At 44.5% G+C, this 14,183-nt stretch overlaps 2 protein-coding genes across 3 annotated transcripts; both read left to right on the top strand.

Moving 5' to 3' along the window:
• Positions 1-544: 544 nt before the first annotated feature.
• On the top strand, positions 545-3,034 carry LOC306831860 (G protein-activated inward rectifier potassium channel 3-like; the record flags this gene model as incomplete). The annotated part of the gene is made up of 3 exons (XM_079356106.1): positions 545-739; positions 954-2,142; positions 2,584-3,034. The coding sequence occupies 3 exons, from the start codon at positions 545-547 to the stop codon at positions 2,778-2,780; spliced, it is 1,581 nt and encodes a 526-aa protein (XP_079212232.1). The 3' UTR covers positions 2,781-3,034.
• A 1,047-nt stretch (positions 3,035-4,081) lies between these two features.
• On the top strand, positions 4,082-12,985 carry pom121 (POM121 transmembrane nucleoporin). 2 transcript variants are annotated; one of them, XM_079355900.1, is made up of 13 exons: positions 4,082-4,694; positions 5,974-6,183; positions 6,326-6,475; positions 6,904-6,984; positions 7,121-7,292; positions 7,381-7,469; positions 7,555-7,634; positions 8,227-8,348; positions 8,431-8,530; positions 9,112-9,384; positions 9,578-11,080; positions 11,332-11,430; positions 11,745-12,985. In XM_079355900.1, the coding sequence occupies exons 1-13, from the start codon at positions 4,123-4,125 to the stop codon at positions 11,846-11,848; spliced, it is 3,555 nt and encodes a 1,184-aa protein (XP_079212026.1). In that variant the 5' UTR covers positions 4,082-4,122; the 3' UTR covers positions 11,849-12,985. The 2 variants fall into 2 exon arrangements, with proteins under 2 accessions (XP_079212026.1, XP_079212025.1); XM_079355899.1 differs by having other exon boundaries at positions 8,224-8,348.
• Positions 12,986-14,183: the final 1,198 nt, after the last annotated feature.

Raw genomic sequence — 14,183 nt, 5'->3', positions numbered from 1 at the left:
TACTTCACTTTCAGTAGGCCTGGATTAAATTATTTCACTTTGACTTTGATGATAACAACATACTTTTTATGCATGTGGGAAAATCAAATCCAGAGATTCCTCAAATTAAATCCACGCCTGAGCCTTAGCTGTGACGGTCTATGATGACGTGCCAAAAATAAATCCTGCAATCATTCTATTGAGCATAACATGAGGTCTGAAGTGGGCTGATCAGTGTCTCAGTCACTGCAAGGATTTCTTATACATGTCGGGATTACCAGTAATCCTCGAAAATAATCTGAGAAACACTAAAGAACATTGTGGATTGGAGAAGATTACAGACTGTATTTACCAGAAGGCTTAGAGTGAGTATTGTACAGATGTGGACAAATGAACTGTGGACAATTCCCTTGTCTATTGGGAACATGTTATAGAAGTGGTGTGCATACTGTACCACAACAACCATGTCATCAAGAAACTATGTTGTTAAAAACTGACAGAGTAAATGTATTGCCTTGACAGAAGCAAACCTTGACGGGTGAACGAAATCTTGAGAACAACAGCAATGATCTCCACTGTGATGTGCACCAGAGAGACGCTTCAAAACGTTCAGTGTAACAATCACATCAGGAGCCCAATCAGGATCGAGCCTCGCAGGAACTCCATTCCTCAAACACAGGCTCTCACTGCTAAACATCAAGTGGCCAACCTGCCCAGACCACAGACAGAAGCACTCCGCTTCACTCCTTACCCTTACAAGGTACGGCTTCGGAAACACTTTGCAATGTCATGTCTTCCTCCTATACCTTCAAACTCAAAAATGTCTGTTCCTATTATAACAGCCCTGGGATGTTTGCATTTCACATTGTAGATTTTTTTTTACGTGCTAATTTGGTAAAAAAAAAAAAAAAAAGCTTCAGCTTCACAATAACTGAGTGTCTTTAAATATTTTGCATCGTTTTCCTTTCTTTCAGACTCCAGGCAAATCCACCATGACTTCCATTATGTTGACAAAAAGAGCCTCTCTCAGTCTTAACTTAAACAATGCTAATGGCTCATCGCTCCCACCGTCCCAGAGTGCCAGCAGCCAGTCCTCTCAGGCTCCGACTTTGGCTAAACAAGAACTCCACCAACAGCACTCTGTCCTGGCAACTCCTCTTGAGCCAGTAGAGGAAACCTCAAAGCCTCAGCGTTCACACCGCAACATGGGCCTCAAGCGCTTCAGCTCCAGGTGGCATTCGAGAAGCTCCACCGGCAGCTGCAGCAACATCCCTGCCTTTGCAATGGATAAGCTGAATGGTGCCAAGAGTCACAAGAAGCGTTGCAAGCTGTTGGGTGATGACCCTTCATTGCATGTTACTGCTGGCACTCAGCGGCAACGTTATGTCACCAAGGATGGAAAGTGCCAGGTCAATCTGGGACCTATTGTGGATAAAAGTCGCTTTCTGTCAGATATTTTCACAACATTAGTGGACCTCAAGTATCGCTGGTTTCTTCTCGTCTTCACCATGTGCTACATTCTCACCTGGGTGGTCTTTGGAGTTATCTACTTATTTGGTGCCTGGTTGCGTGACGACATTGCACATGTTCATGACCCACAATGGAAAGCATGCTTTGAAAATGTAGACAGTTTTCTTTCAGCACTGCTGCTGTCAATCGAAAGCCAGAGGACTATTGGGTATGGCTCCAGAATGGTGACAGCGAACTGCACTGAAGGCACGGTGCTCCTCATGATCCAGTCCATCCTCGGCTCCATTATCGATGCTCTGATGGTGGGCTGCATGTTCGTAAAGATTTCCCGACCACAGCAGAGGGCCCAGACTCTTATCTTCAGCAAGCACTGCGTCATATGTGAGCGTGACGAGAAGCTGTGCATGCTCTTCCGCATTGGTGATCTGAGAGCGAGCCACATGGTAGATGCCAAGATCCGTGCAAAGCTGATCAAGTCCAGGCAGACCAAGGAGGGCGAGTTCATCCCCCTGGAGCAGTCAGAAATTAACCTGGGATACGACACTGGTGGAGACAGGTTGCTCCTGGTGGAACCTCAGACCATTACTCATGTTATAAATGAGAACAGCCCCTTCTGGGAGGTTGGGTCTGAGCGTTTGAAGAGGGAGACCTTTGAGATCATCGTCATCCTGGAGGGCATCGTGGAGGCATCTGGTTTGTAGGATTATTTTTCAAGAGTTATGTTCGCCTAAAGTGCTTTACTAAAGTCTTAATAACTGAGTTTTAAGAAATGACTTTTATGATATTTCTCTTTACTGGAAGACAAGTTGTCTGCAAAAAAACCCCAGTGTGCAATGAGAAGTTTTTTTTGAAGGCAAGACATGTCCATGTCTTTTTTAATTTATCATTTTTCTGGTGTACTGGTAGGACTTTCTAGGTTGAATAGAATCATCATCTACTCGCCATGCTGTGAATTTTCCTGAGTATCCTTTTTTTCTACACATCTGTTACTCATTTGACTGAACATCTCAATTTTACTAGAAACAATTCTGGTAAAATTCAGGATGAAAAAAATGTTTTGTGTTCACATTTGAAGCTCAACCCCAAACGTCAGATTTTTTGAACATGTGAAAACACCATATGTTTGTGTTTCAGGTATGACGTGCCAGGCGAGAACATCCTACACAGAGGACGAGGTCCTCTGGGGCCACAGATTCGAGTCGTGCATTTCCTTGGAGAAAGGAGCTTTTCGTGTGGACTATAGTGCTTTTGATAAAACCTTTGAAGTCCAAATGTCCCTGCTCAGTGCAAAAGACAGACGCACAGCACAAGAACGTGAAATTGAGCTTTAGAAGATGCTAGCAATATTTGTTTTCTGTACACTAACATTCAGCTAATGACTTTAAAATATAACTTACGATGTTTTACGAGGCTCCATGTATAACATTTGTACTTAATGAACATTAATCTCAGGACAACCATCATTCCTGCTGTTTTGTTATATGTGTTTGCTCTATTATGATATGCAATCTATTCTATGTAACATTGTGAGCATTTGTTGTTGTGTTTAAAATAAAATAAAACATTCAAAGCTTATCGTATTTGATTTGGGGGTCAAGTAAGAGAGATGCTATCTCTTTTCCCGGTTCCAGTGATTAATCTAACTGCAGCGCTTTGTACCATCTGCAAGCCGAACACTGAACAGGGATAATAATAATGATAATAATGATAATAATAATATTAAAATAATAATATTAATAATAATAAATAATAATTGTATTTATGTGCGCCTTTCAAAAAGCCCAGGACACCTCAAGCAGGGTTAAAAACAAACAATATAAAACATAAAAATTAGAACCCGAAAAGGAAATAATTAACAGTTTTACATAACAAATTGAAAACTTTTGGAGTGAAATGGATAGAAATCAGAGTGAGTAGGCTTGTTTGAACAGGTGCATTTTGAGACGTGATTTGAAGGTGGACAGAGAGAGAGGGATGCAGAGCGGCTGAAGGCTCTGCACCCCCCATGGTGGTCATGCTGGCAGGAGGGATGAGGAGGCTGAGGGAGGAAGATGATCTGAGGGTCTGATTGGGTGTGTTTATGTGGAGGAGGTCAGTGAGGTCATGGAGGGCCTTGAAGGTTTGGAGGAGAGTTTTGTAGGTAATGCGGTGTGTGATTGGGAGCCAGTGGAGTTGTTGGAGAACAGGGGTGATGTGATGGATGTAAAGGTGTTCTGGTGATGAATTCTGAACCAGTTAGAGTTTATGAAGGGACATTTGGGGGGAGACCAGAGAGTGGACCTGGATGGCAGTGCTGGGAAGGGGTGAGGGAGGGGATGGAGACGGTGGATGTTTCGAAGATGGAAGTATGCAGAACGAGGGCTGTTATCTAGTATGTGGTTTTGGAGGATGACACCAAGACTCTTGATCTGATGGGAGGGTGAGACGGCAGTTGATGGTGATAGTGAAGCTTTTGTAAGAGTGAGATGACTGACTGGTGCCAAGATAGAGAATATTATTAAAATAGTCAAGACGGGCAGGCAATCATTAAATATTTCTGTAGTCTTTGGAGAAAGGAAAGGTTTCAAACATCTTCTACTCCCGTCCGCTAGGAGGCGCTGGTGAAACAACAAAGGTCGAAGGTTATGAAATCCAACGAAGAAGAAGTTTGAGCAGAGAGCAGCATGATGGGATATGAGAGTCCTCCGGCGGCGCGCTGCCGCCATGTCACCGAGAGAGAAACACTTAGCGCTTCTCTCCGTTTTAGGCTTAGTTAGTTTAGCTCTTTATTACAGTCCAACTTTTCTTTACCTGACTTTAATTCTTGCAGTGTGTTGTATTGTGTGTTACTATCACAGCGGAGAACCGCTTCCCGCCAGGTTAGGCCTCAATCCCCGGGCTGGGCAGAACGTCCTAGCCGGACTTCGGCGTTGGTTGTGGGGTTGGGGGGTGACCGGCGTGTCGGTGTCCGCGCGGGGGAGAACCAGGAGTCACAGAAACAAACCGGAGGAACCGGAGGCCCGTTTCAGAGATAGACTCGGGGGAGAAGCTGGGATTTACCGGAGGGAAAACTTGACGAGTGACTCGTTTCTTTTCAGTCCTCGGGATTTTCTAATGGGGAGCTACATCGGGAAACCGGAGAGCCCGAGCGCGGAGTCCGGGAGGCCGAGAGGAGCGACGAGGAACCCGAGAGAGCAGCTGCGGGAGAGGCTGGCGAGACCGAACCACGCGGTCTTCACCCCCAACCGGAGGCTGTCATTTACCGGGTACGATCACGATCAAAGCACACACACACACACACACACGAAGCTTTAAAGTGTTGGCGGGTTTTAATGCACAACAGAAGAAACCTTTGTTTGCTTCCTCTTCTTCATTCTTCTTCTAATATTTCTGTTAATTAATCAATTAATTAATTGTGACTGCTTTAGTACATATTATACTTTTTAGGAGGAAATTACAACTATTCGCATTTCATTCTGTGCAAATATTTATTTGATATTTCTGTATTGTTCATTCATGAACAAGTCCTACCATACAATATCCCATCTTACCTTAACTAGAGTTACTTTTTTATATTCTTCTTTTATTGTCTTTCCTTTGTGTGCACTTTAAAGTGAAACATGTATAATGTTCATTGTATAATGACAATAAGCACTTTCTATTCTATTCTAGGAAATTATTACTAACTGACATAAACATGTTTGGATGGATAAATAGATGTACTTTGTTAGTAACAAAACAATATAACATGGAATACAAAACAGGAATGCACTAAATATATACAAAGTATAAAAGCTAAGATAATAATATATACGGCAGGGTTTAATTTAAATTATCCAAGTTGTCAAAAAGTGAGAAATTAACTGTCATTTGTAAGTTCTGTTTAACTGAACATGATGATAGATATAAAGAGCAAAAACCAGTGACACATATTAAAGTATATTTTTGTTGAATAGAAACAGATGTCATGATCGTCTGATTTTTACTAAAATTGGAAAAGTTAAAGATCTGGTATCATGACCACCCTGGTTTATAGTTTAAATGACAATGACAAGATGTGAAAACTTGCTTCAGTTAGTTTCGAACTATTATAGTGACAGAAAAATACAGTTATAGACTGATTATAGTGTCTACATAATCCCAGCCTTCATCTAAAGACTGCCACAGGGATTATATTCAATGTGAGACATGATTAGAGGAACAGAGTAGGAGGTATTTCATAAAAGAAATAGTCAGAGTTTGCAGAATATATCCTCACAGATCAGCGTGTCCTTTAATAAACGAGTCAGCGTGCGGTGTGTGTCCTTTCCTCACCTCACTGATCCGCTGAGGCTTTTACGTTTGTGGAGAAAGAAATGACATTACGTTAAATGAGCATGTTCAGCTTTGAATCTTTATTCAGAAATAATCAGAACATACTTCACATGATGCTGGGATTCAGTCACCCTGATCATTGTTTTCATTTTTGGATCTTTAGTAACTTTGAATGTGTCTACAGTGTGCTACACTTGTTAAGGATTTCATTATGTTTTTCTGTCCCAGCAGTGAGCCGCTGGGCACAACGAGCAGGTTCACCATCACCCCGCAGCGTCACTACCCTCTGCAGCAGCCGGGTGTCTCATCAGTGGGCGTCCTCCCTCCTGTCAGGTGGGATGGCTTCAGACAGAAAAACATCCTCAGCCCGCGTAACTCGCCAGCTGTTCTGAGCCCCGTCACTGTGAAGATCGCCAGGCCCGACCACCACAGCACACCCAGGTTTCATTTACATACTCGTTAGCTTTTTCTGTTGAGTGGACTCCATCATGCTGATTATTGGTTTTACATCCAGGGCTCAGTAAAAAAAACCATTTAATTATGGTAAAGCTGAAAGAATCTGTACTTTTTTCATTTTCTTTAGTTTGGACCATCATGTTTGTGCCGGACACCCCAGAACCCTGGCGGACCCGTGCTCCAGAGAAAGTGTCCTCAAGGTGTTGAAGGAAAGTCGCAAGAGAGACGTGGAGGACGAGGACAGAAGCTTTACAGCTGAGCAGAGAAGCAAAAGAAGGTACGGCTGAAAGGGGGGGGGGGCTACCTGGACCATCGCACTGCTGGGAAGCTTATTCACAGCGTATTTATTCCTCTAAACATTCGAGTTTGAAGTGAACGTGATGGATAAACATAAAGGGTCAGGATGCGACAACACATTGTGAAACACGCAGAAGCCACTTACAGGTTGCAATTCCACAGCAACACTTCTGTCGTGCATTTCATTTAGCCGATTAGGTGTAAATGTCCAACTTTGAGCCGGCAGTATCTAACTGTGTGTGCAGACATTTGTTTTCTAGACATAAATAACCTATTACATGTCTGAAAAGAACTTTCTGTTTAAAACACACATTAATGCTTCCTTATTTAAGAGAGTATGAGCCACTAAAATCTCGGTGTTTAAATGAAGTTTGTTGAAACTTTTTCGTGTTGTCGTTCATTTTCAAGGCGAAACGACAGCGGGGGAAGTTCACACTCTGCTTTTGGGCCTCCTTTGCCTAACGGGACACCATCGCAGCTGGTTCCTAAGTGAGTTAAACAAACGCATGTCAGATCTTGTCTCTACATTTTTACTGACTTTCTAAAGTGCGAACCGTCGTGTGGCGGTCGATGTGTTGTTGCAAATGTTGAAAATGCTGTTCCCTTTTTTTTTGTTCCCCTCCAGGCCAGGAAACCTAAAAAGAGGGATGACCTCACTGGCAGAGGAGTCCATCGTGAAGAGGTCTCGCACATCCTCCATTAGCTCTGGCAGTGGGGTTCACACCCCAAGGGGAACCCCAGGATCCAAGAGAAACCCAATCCACAGCTCCTACAGCTCTTCGATGGGCCTCAGCCAGGTAACGCCCGTCTGATGCAGAACAGTGAACACAGCCATATGAGATGAGATGAGATGAAGTTTAACCCGGCCCGTGTTCTTCTTTACAGTGGAAGAAACGCTCTGCACCCAGCTCTCCTCTGTCCAGCCCCGGATCATCACGCTGTCAGACTCCAGAGGGGGTCTCCAAAAGACCCAGGTATGCCTCTGCTGGAGTCTTGTCAGTCATCCTTGTTGTAGTTTTTTGTGTATTTCAGTTTTTAACTGTTGGTTTTTATTAACAGAGAGGACGAGGGACAGTCTCCCAGCTCAGCATCCTCAGTGAGGTCGGATCACACAGCGTCCGAAAAGGCTCCCGTTACATGTAAGCCTCTCTTCTCTACAGTGGCTGAGCAGACGAGTTTCCATAAAAGCTGGGGCGTTGTGTAAAATGTAAAAAAAAAGAACAAGAAATCTGGTCATTTAAAAAGTCTGGATTTCATTGAAAATATCACAAAAAACAAAATGGCAAATAATGAAACTGAGAGAAGTTTCATCCATTTGAATTTGATACGAGCAGCACATTTAAAACATAAACAGTTGGATCGAGGTTGTGCGAGTCTGTCGTATCATCTCTTGTATTAAAAATACTCTGTTAGCATTTTAGAAGTGAGGAGACCAGTTTGTGTACTCTTCAGGCCTAAAGGAGGTCGCAGCGTTTCTGGATCTGGTTTATATATAATCTCCCTTTGCGTGGTAGGACTCAGCTGACATTAGTGAATGCTGCGTTGAGCTGTATTCACAGACCTGAGCCCACACTGTAACATGCTTACATTTAAAGATTCAGATTTTAACGACGGCAGAACAACAAGTTCAGAAGTACTTCCTTCATTGATGATGGATTGAATCTTAAACAGGCAGGAAATAAACAGCGTTGTTCTGATATTTAAAATCATTGGTGTTTTATGATGTAGCAGGTAAACTGACCACGGCCACCAAGGTTCCAGTTTCAACGTTTACGGACTCTACTGGGAGCGGTGGGAAGAGAAAACGAAAGATCCAGCTCGTGTCCAGCAACCGGGACGATCAGATCTCTCTGGTAAGTAGTCCTCACACACTCTCAGAAAGCCTGGTTCATATAATCAGCATCCAGTGACTTTATCTCTTCTTCACTTTTGCAGCCCCCGCCTCCCGAGCTCGGCTACACGATCACTGTGAAAGACCTGGACGAGGAGAAAAAGGCAGCCATCAGTAAGATCCAGAAGGTCCTGGAGACACCTGGTGAGTAGAAGCACCCGATGACTGTTTAACTTTTCTTCTATAACTTCAACACTTGTTTGTTCATGCTGCACTGCTCCTCGCCGTTCAACCACATCGACGCTGCAAGAGAGACAGACTGCAGCTTCATGTAACAGAAAGTCGGTATAATACGTTTCTGACATCTGCAGCAGGACTTCAAAGTCAAACCACAATCTTTTTGATTCCCTCTGGGGAAAGAAAAATAACTCACTACAACATGCAGGAACAACGGCAAGATAAAAGTTCTTCATAGGAAAGAGGAGAGAAATTAATTTCACAACAATTTTAGATTTTTTTTTTTTTTTTTAAATTTGCTGGAAAGCTGAAATTGTGACGTTGCCGAGAAGATTTCCCAGACAGACGCTTTTCACTCTTGGGTTTTGGCTAAACATGACAAGTATTGTATGCCATCTTCCCAGAGTGCTGCAGCATCTATATATGTGTGTATATGTAGCTTTGTTGTTGTGCCAGAGCTATTGGACTTCAGCAGTGTGAAACAGCCACAACCTTGTTTTGCCTCCAACCGAACTCTCTGACCTTCCTGTCAATCTGTCTTTGTTCAGCACCGGAGCCCGAGAAGTCTGCCACACCTCCGGCCACCACCTCAACCCAGCCCACCTCCTCCACCAGCACCACCACCCTGAGCAGCCTCCTCGCGGCTCCTCTGGTCCCCGCCTCCAGCTCTGCCATCCCCGTCATCAACCTGGACCCCAGTCCCAGCAGCAGTGTCAGCACAACACCTGCTGCACTCCCCAACCCCCTGCTGGAGGCTCTGAAGAAGAGCAGCATGCCTGCTCCTGTTAGCTCCACACCTGCTGCTCCGACATCAACCACAGGTACCATCACTGCACTGTAGTCTTGCTGTGCTCAGCTTCCTTTTGGATTTAATCCTGTTTAATCCGGTTCCTGTTTCCTGACCTAAAGATAAGCTCATGATTAAAAAAGTATTTTAGTATTTCTATTTTTTTTTTTAACAATCCTCATCCTAGTTTGATGTTTTCTTTAACGATGTCCTTGTTGTGTCTTCAGTGTCTGCATCAACCACACCAGTGCAACCCAGCAGCTTAACCCTGAAGGTTTCGACTCCGCTAGATTCCCCTCAGCTTCCTCCTGCATCCCAGCCTCAGTCCTCCTCTGCTGGTGGGGCGCAGCACTCAGCCTTCATGCAGGTGCTGAGTCAGGTCTCAAAGGCTCCCAGCAGCACTCCACCTTCAACGGGAGCAGGTCTGTTTGGACTGACGAGCCAGATCACCACTTCGACTTCTTCTTTCTCTGCGCCCAACCTGGTTCCCGCTTCTGCTGCTACCCCAGCCAGCAGCTCAGAGTCGGTCAGTAAAACCAACCCGCTGCTGGCTTCTGGTTTCAAACCCATCTTTGCAGTCACCACCACCTCGTCCTCTGGAACACCGACCCCTGAGAGCAAACCCACGGTCCCCACTGTCCCCACGTTTAAGCCCATCTTTGGAGCTGCCACTGCGGGTTCTGGCTTTGGTCAGCCTTCATCCATTGCAACCACCAACCCAGCCTCTTCAGTTGCATCAAGTATGTTTGGCGGATCATCAAGCAGCACCACGGTAACGCCCTCGGCTTTCCCTGGCATGACCAACACCACCACTAACACAGCCTCCACCGGCTCCATCGCCAGCACACAGCCTGGAGCCCAGCCAGCTATGAAATCCCTCTTTGGAAACTGGTCAGCACCCTCCACTACAAGTAGCAGCACATCCTCAACGCAGGCGCCAAACACAGGAAGCACATTTCAATTTGGAGCTTCTGCAACCACCGCCACCACAGCATCTGCAGCCGCTCCTGCCGCACCCGCCTCTGCTACCACAACCTCCAGCAACAGCACCTTTTCATTTGGGGCCGCACAGCCAGATCCCCAAGCTGCCAGCCAGAAGGTATTTGGTTTTGGCCAGACGGCGCCTACCCAGAACACAACCACAGCTTCATTTGGGGGCTTTGCAATGGCCAACACCGCCTCCAACACCACAGCTGCTGCCACCACCCAGCCAACGTTCTCCTTTGGGAAGTCATCGTTTCAAGCAGCGGCAGCACCAGCAGCAGCAGCACAGCCTACTTTTGGCTCGTCTGCAGCGCAGTCCAAACCGTTTACCTTTGGAAGTGGTGGAGCGCCATCTGCTCCTGCTGCTAACACAGCCCCGCCCCCTTTCCCTTTTGGCTCAACCGCTGTCACCACAGCACCCAGCTTTGGGACACCAGCTCAGCCCGCGTTCGGAGCTGGCTCCGCTGGTTTCGCTTTTGGTAGCACTGCTGCTCCCTCAGCTGCACCCTCAGCCGCGCCGAGCTTCGGTGCAGTAACCCAGACTCAGAGCTCCTCCTCAGCCGCCTTTACGTTTGGCAGCGCTGCTCCTCAGCCGGCGCCGCCTGGCCCCGTTCAGCCAGCACCCAGTGGGTTTAACTTTGGCGCTGGTATGCAATGCTCCCAGTTTGGAACGCCGGCATCCAGTAATCCAGCACCTCAGATGGGATTCAACTTCGGCGCTGCTGTTACTGACAAACCTGCTTTTGGTAAGAAAGAAAGAAATATTTGTTTTATGTAATAATAATTTTAAAAAAACGTGATACAACCCCTCATTCTGACTGTTTGGCCTCTGATGGAAAAAAAACTAATGAATGTGAAAATTGTTGAACTGTCATTATCAGCACATCTGCATCCTTGTGATCCCACTGATGTTTAACAAGCGGTCTGAATGTTTCTGTCCTATTAAGATGTAATAGTTTGTTGGCTTTAATGAAGTTGTGTGCGTCGTCCTCTGCAGGAACGTCCGCTCCAGCCTTTGGCCAGAGTGCCGCCGCAGGTCCAATTCCCTTTGGAAGTCCTGGAACTCCAGTCCAAGGCTTCAATTCGGTTCCATTTGGTAGGTTGTTGACGCCGTTTTCTGATTTAGAGTTTTCTGAGACTTTGACTGCTCAGGCCGTCGAACGGTGGGAAACCCAGCATGAACTTTGTCACATCTTGCCAAATCCCTGAATTACATAACTTCACTTACACTTACAAATGAAACAGAGTTGCAAAATAATTTCCCTTTTCCTCAGTGTTTCATGTTCTCTACTGTGCTGAACCACTCTTAAACAGACTCATCTGAAGTGTTAGAGCGACTCTACCTTACTACTGCTCCCTAAGATTCAACAGGCTGAAGGTTCTTTTTAATTGCTGTGTTTTTATCATCAGGGTCTCCTGCATCTACTCCCTCCTTCTCTATTGGAGCCGGATCAAAACCATCGGGAGCACGCCAGAGGCTGCAGGCGCGGAGGCAACACACCAGGAAGAAGTAACCTTGTTGCACACGTCCAGCGCCGCTTTCAGAGGACTTGAGCTGTCGCTGCTGTCGCTGCTACGGTTAATCTGGCCAACATTACTCTGTTGTAAGCCCGACATCCCCAAAACCAGGCCGCCACCATGCTCTCCGCTTCCTTCCCCTCCTCCAGTGGGCTGTGCTTGCCCAAAACATTGTGTTGGCAGAGGAGTCTGAAAAAGCTCACTGAGTCGATGCTGCCTGGATTGACCACATGACCCAGTGAGGGAATGTAGCAGCGAGGAGACGGGAGTCTCTAGTTGTGAAGAGGACAAAAGACAGATGAATCGTTTAATGCTGAACAAAAGCATATCCAAAGTTAATTTTCCTTTACGGTATGTGGACACTCCCATCGGTTCGTCTGAAAGAGAGAGTTGAGTCAGGCAAAGACGTGGAGCCTTGGCTCAAACATTTATTTTTTTACGTGAGGCGCTCAGTGCTTTGTATGTTTTCGAGTATCTGAATGAGTCTGAAGATGCACAGCTGCAGTGTACGTGTAAAAGTTACGAGACGTTTGCATTTTAAATTATTTTTTTAAATTGGCTCATTTGGTAAATGAACGATGTGTTCCTGCACCTCAGAAGGCGACATGTCTTAATGTAGATAACGCAGACCCTCGTGTTCTTGTTTCATACTCTTTGTCATTACAAGCATTCCCAGAAGTCCTCCTGTGGATGGCCTTTTTTTTTTTTGGTAGTGATTCGTACTAATACTGATACAATTAGCGCGTGGGTTTACCCTTTTGGATGACTACTTTTGACTTGTGCTGACAAACCAAAGCTAAGTCTTCAGCTTCATGCAATGTGAAAACAATGTGATCTTAATCCAACCTTTCAACCTGAGATGTTTGTTTGTGCCAGACTACCTCTCTTAACTCCAGGAACGTAATCTGTATGATTTTTTTTTTCTTTTTCTTTTTAGCCCATTTCAATCAAACCTGACAGTAAATCCACTGGATGTCGACAGTCATAGGTTTTAGTTTTATGGTTCTTTGTTCATTAGTCCTGATCACTTCCTCTTGTGAACCGTGAGCAGTATGATGCAGTTTTTCGATTGTTAATTTTGAATAAATAATAAAAATAAAAAGCAAATTGGACGAGGACATTCCAACAACAAACCTGTTAATTCTGCATGATCCAGTTCTTTTCCGCCACGAGACCAATCATTGTTCATGACATGTTTGTACTCAGTATACCATTTATCAACATCTTTTTAAACAGGAAACCGTTCAGTATTAATACCACGCAATGATAGTCAAACTTTGTCTTTGAGTTTCCGTCACGACTGACTCTTAGAGTAAAGCTCCAGAGAAGACGAGAAGAGACCACAGCAAAAAAAAATCTCTGGTTCGGCTATTTAAAGGTTTGTGTAAAATGAATATGCACCGTTTTATAAGATACTCCCATTAAGGTCTTTTATCACTCTGATTTTGCAGCACATGTTGAAGCACATTATATTCTCATATCCTCGCCTGCTTAGAGTTTGTCTGGATTCGGGAAGCCGCTCACGCCATTTTTATCGTTCTCTGTTTTGTGATGTTTTAGTGTAACTGAATTATCTGACATAATTTATTTTCTTTCCTCTTTAGATTAAAATAACTATATATGGCTCGACTGTCCGTTTTTAAATAGTTTGTCTTAAAGTAGCAAATGAGATTGTCACGTGTCATCAAATATGGAGGTTTCCATGGTTACAGCTGTCTTGAGAAGTGAACTCGCACCACTGAACTAGAGATATATATATATAAATATATTTTAGTTAATTTTCAAGTGCTTACAAATTGGATGACATCAATTTAGCGGGTTTCTGTTGTATTCAAAACAAATGGTTTTCTGATGATGTATTGGGTCCATTTTTTTTTCTTTATTTTGTGACATTTTTTGACAAAATAATAAATTGGAAAAAAAAAAAAAATAATTCTAGGTTCATCATTTGTGAAAAATCTTAGTTGTACAACTATTGGCACAGGTGCTGATGGTCAACAGGCAAGGCAGGCAACTGCTTGCTGGTTTTGACAGACTTTACACTGCTGCACTGGCTCAAAATGTGCACGGGGCCCATCTGACAGCTCACTCTCCCTGCTAAGTATAGCATGCATTGTTGTATGCCAAAGCCAAAGAGAGTAACAAAGAGGAATAAGCGTCGGTGGTGAGAAACGCTGGATGAAGGGCCCCACAAAGGATTTTTTTGCCCATGGCCCCTATAGACTGACTTTGTCAAGTATTAAGTGTTTTATTATTTCTGAATTTAAGAAAGGGACCACATGCTGTTCTGGGGGATTTAGATATTCTTAGAGGCATCAGAGTAAAGATAAA

Source organism: Symphodus melops, assembly GCF_947650265.1.
Source record: "Symphodus melops genome assembly, chromosome: 11".
Lineage (NCBI taxonomy): Eukaryota > Metazoa > Chordata > Actinopteri > Labriformes > Labridae > Symphodus > Symphodus melops.
Note: the sequence above shows the minus strand (reverse complement) of the source record. Positions and strands in the feature narration are given on the sequence as shown.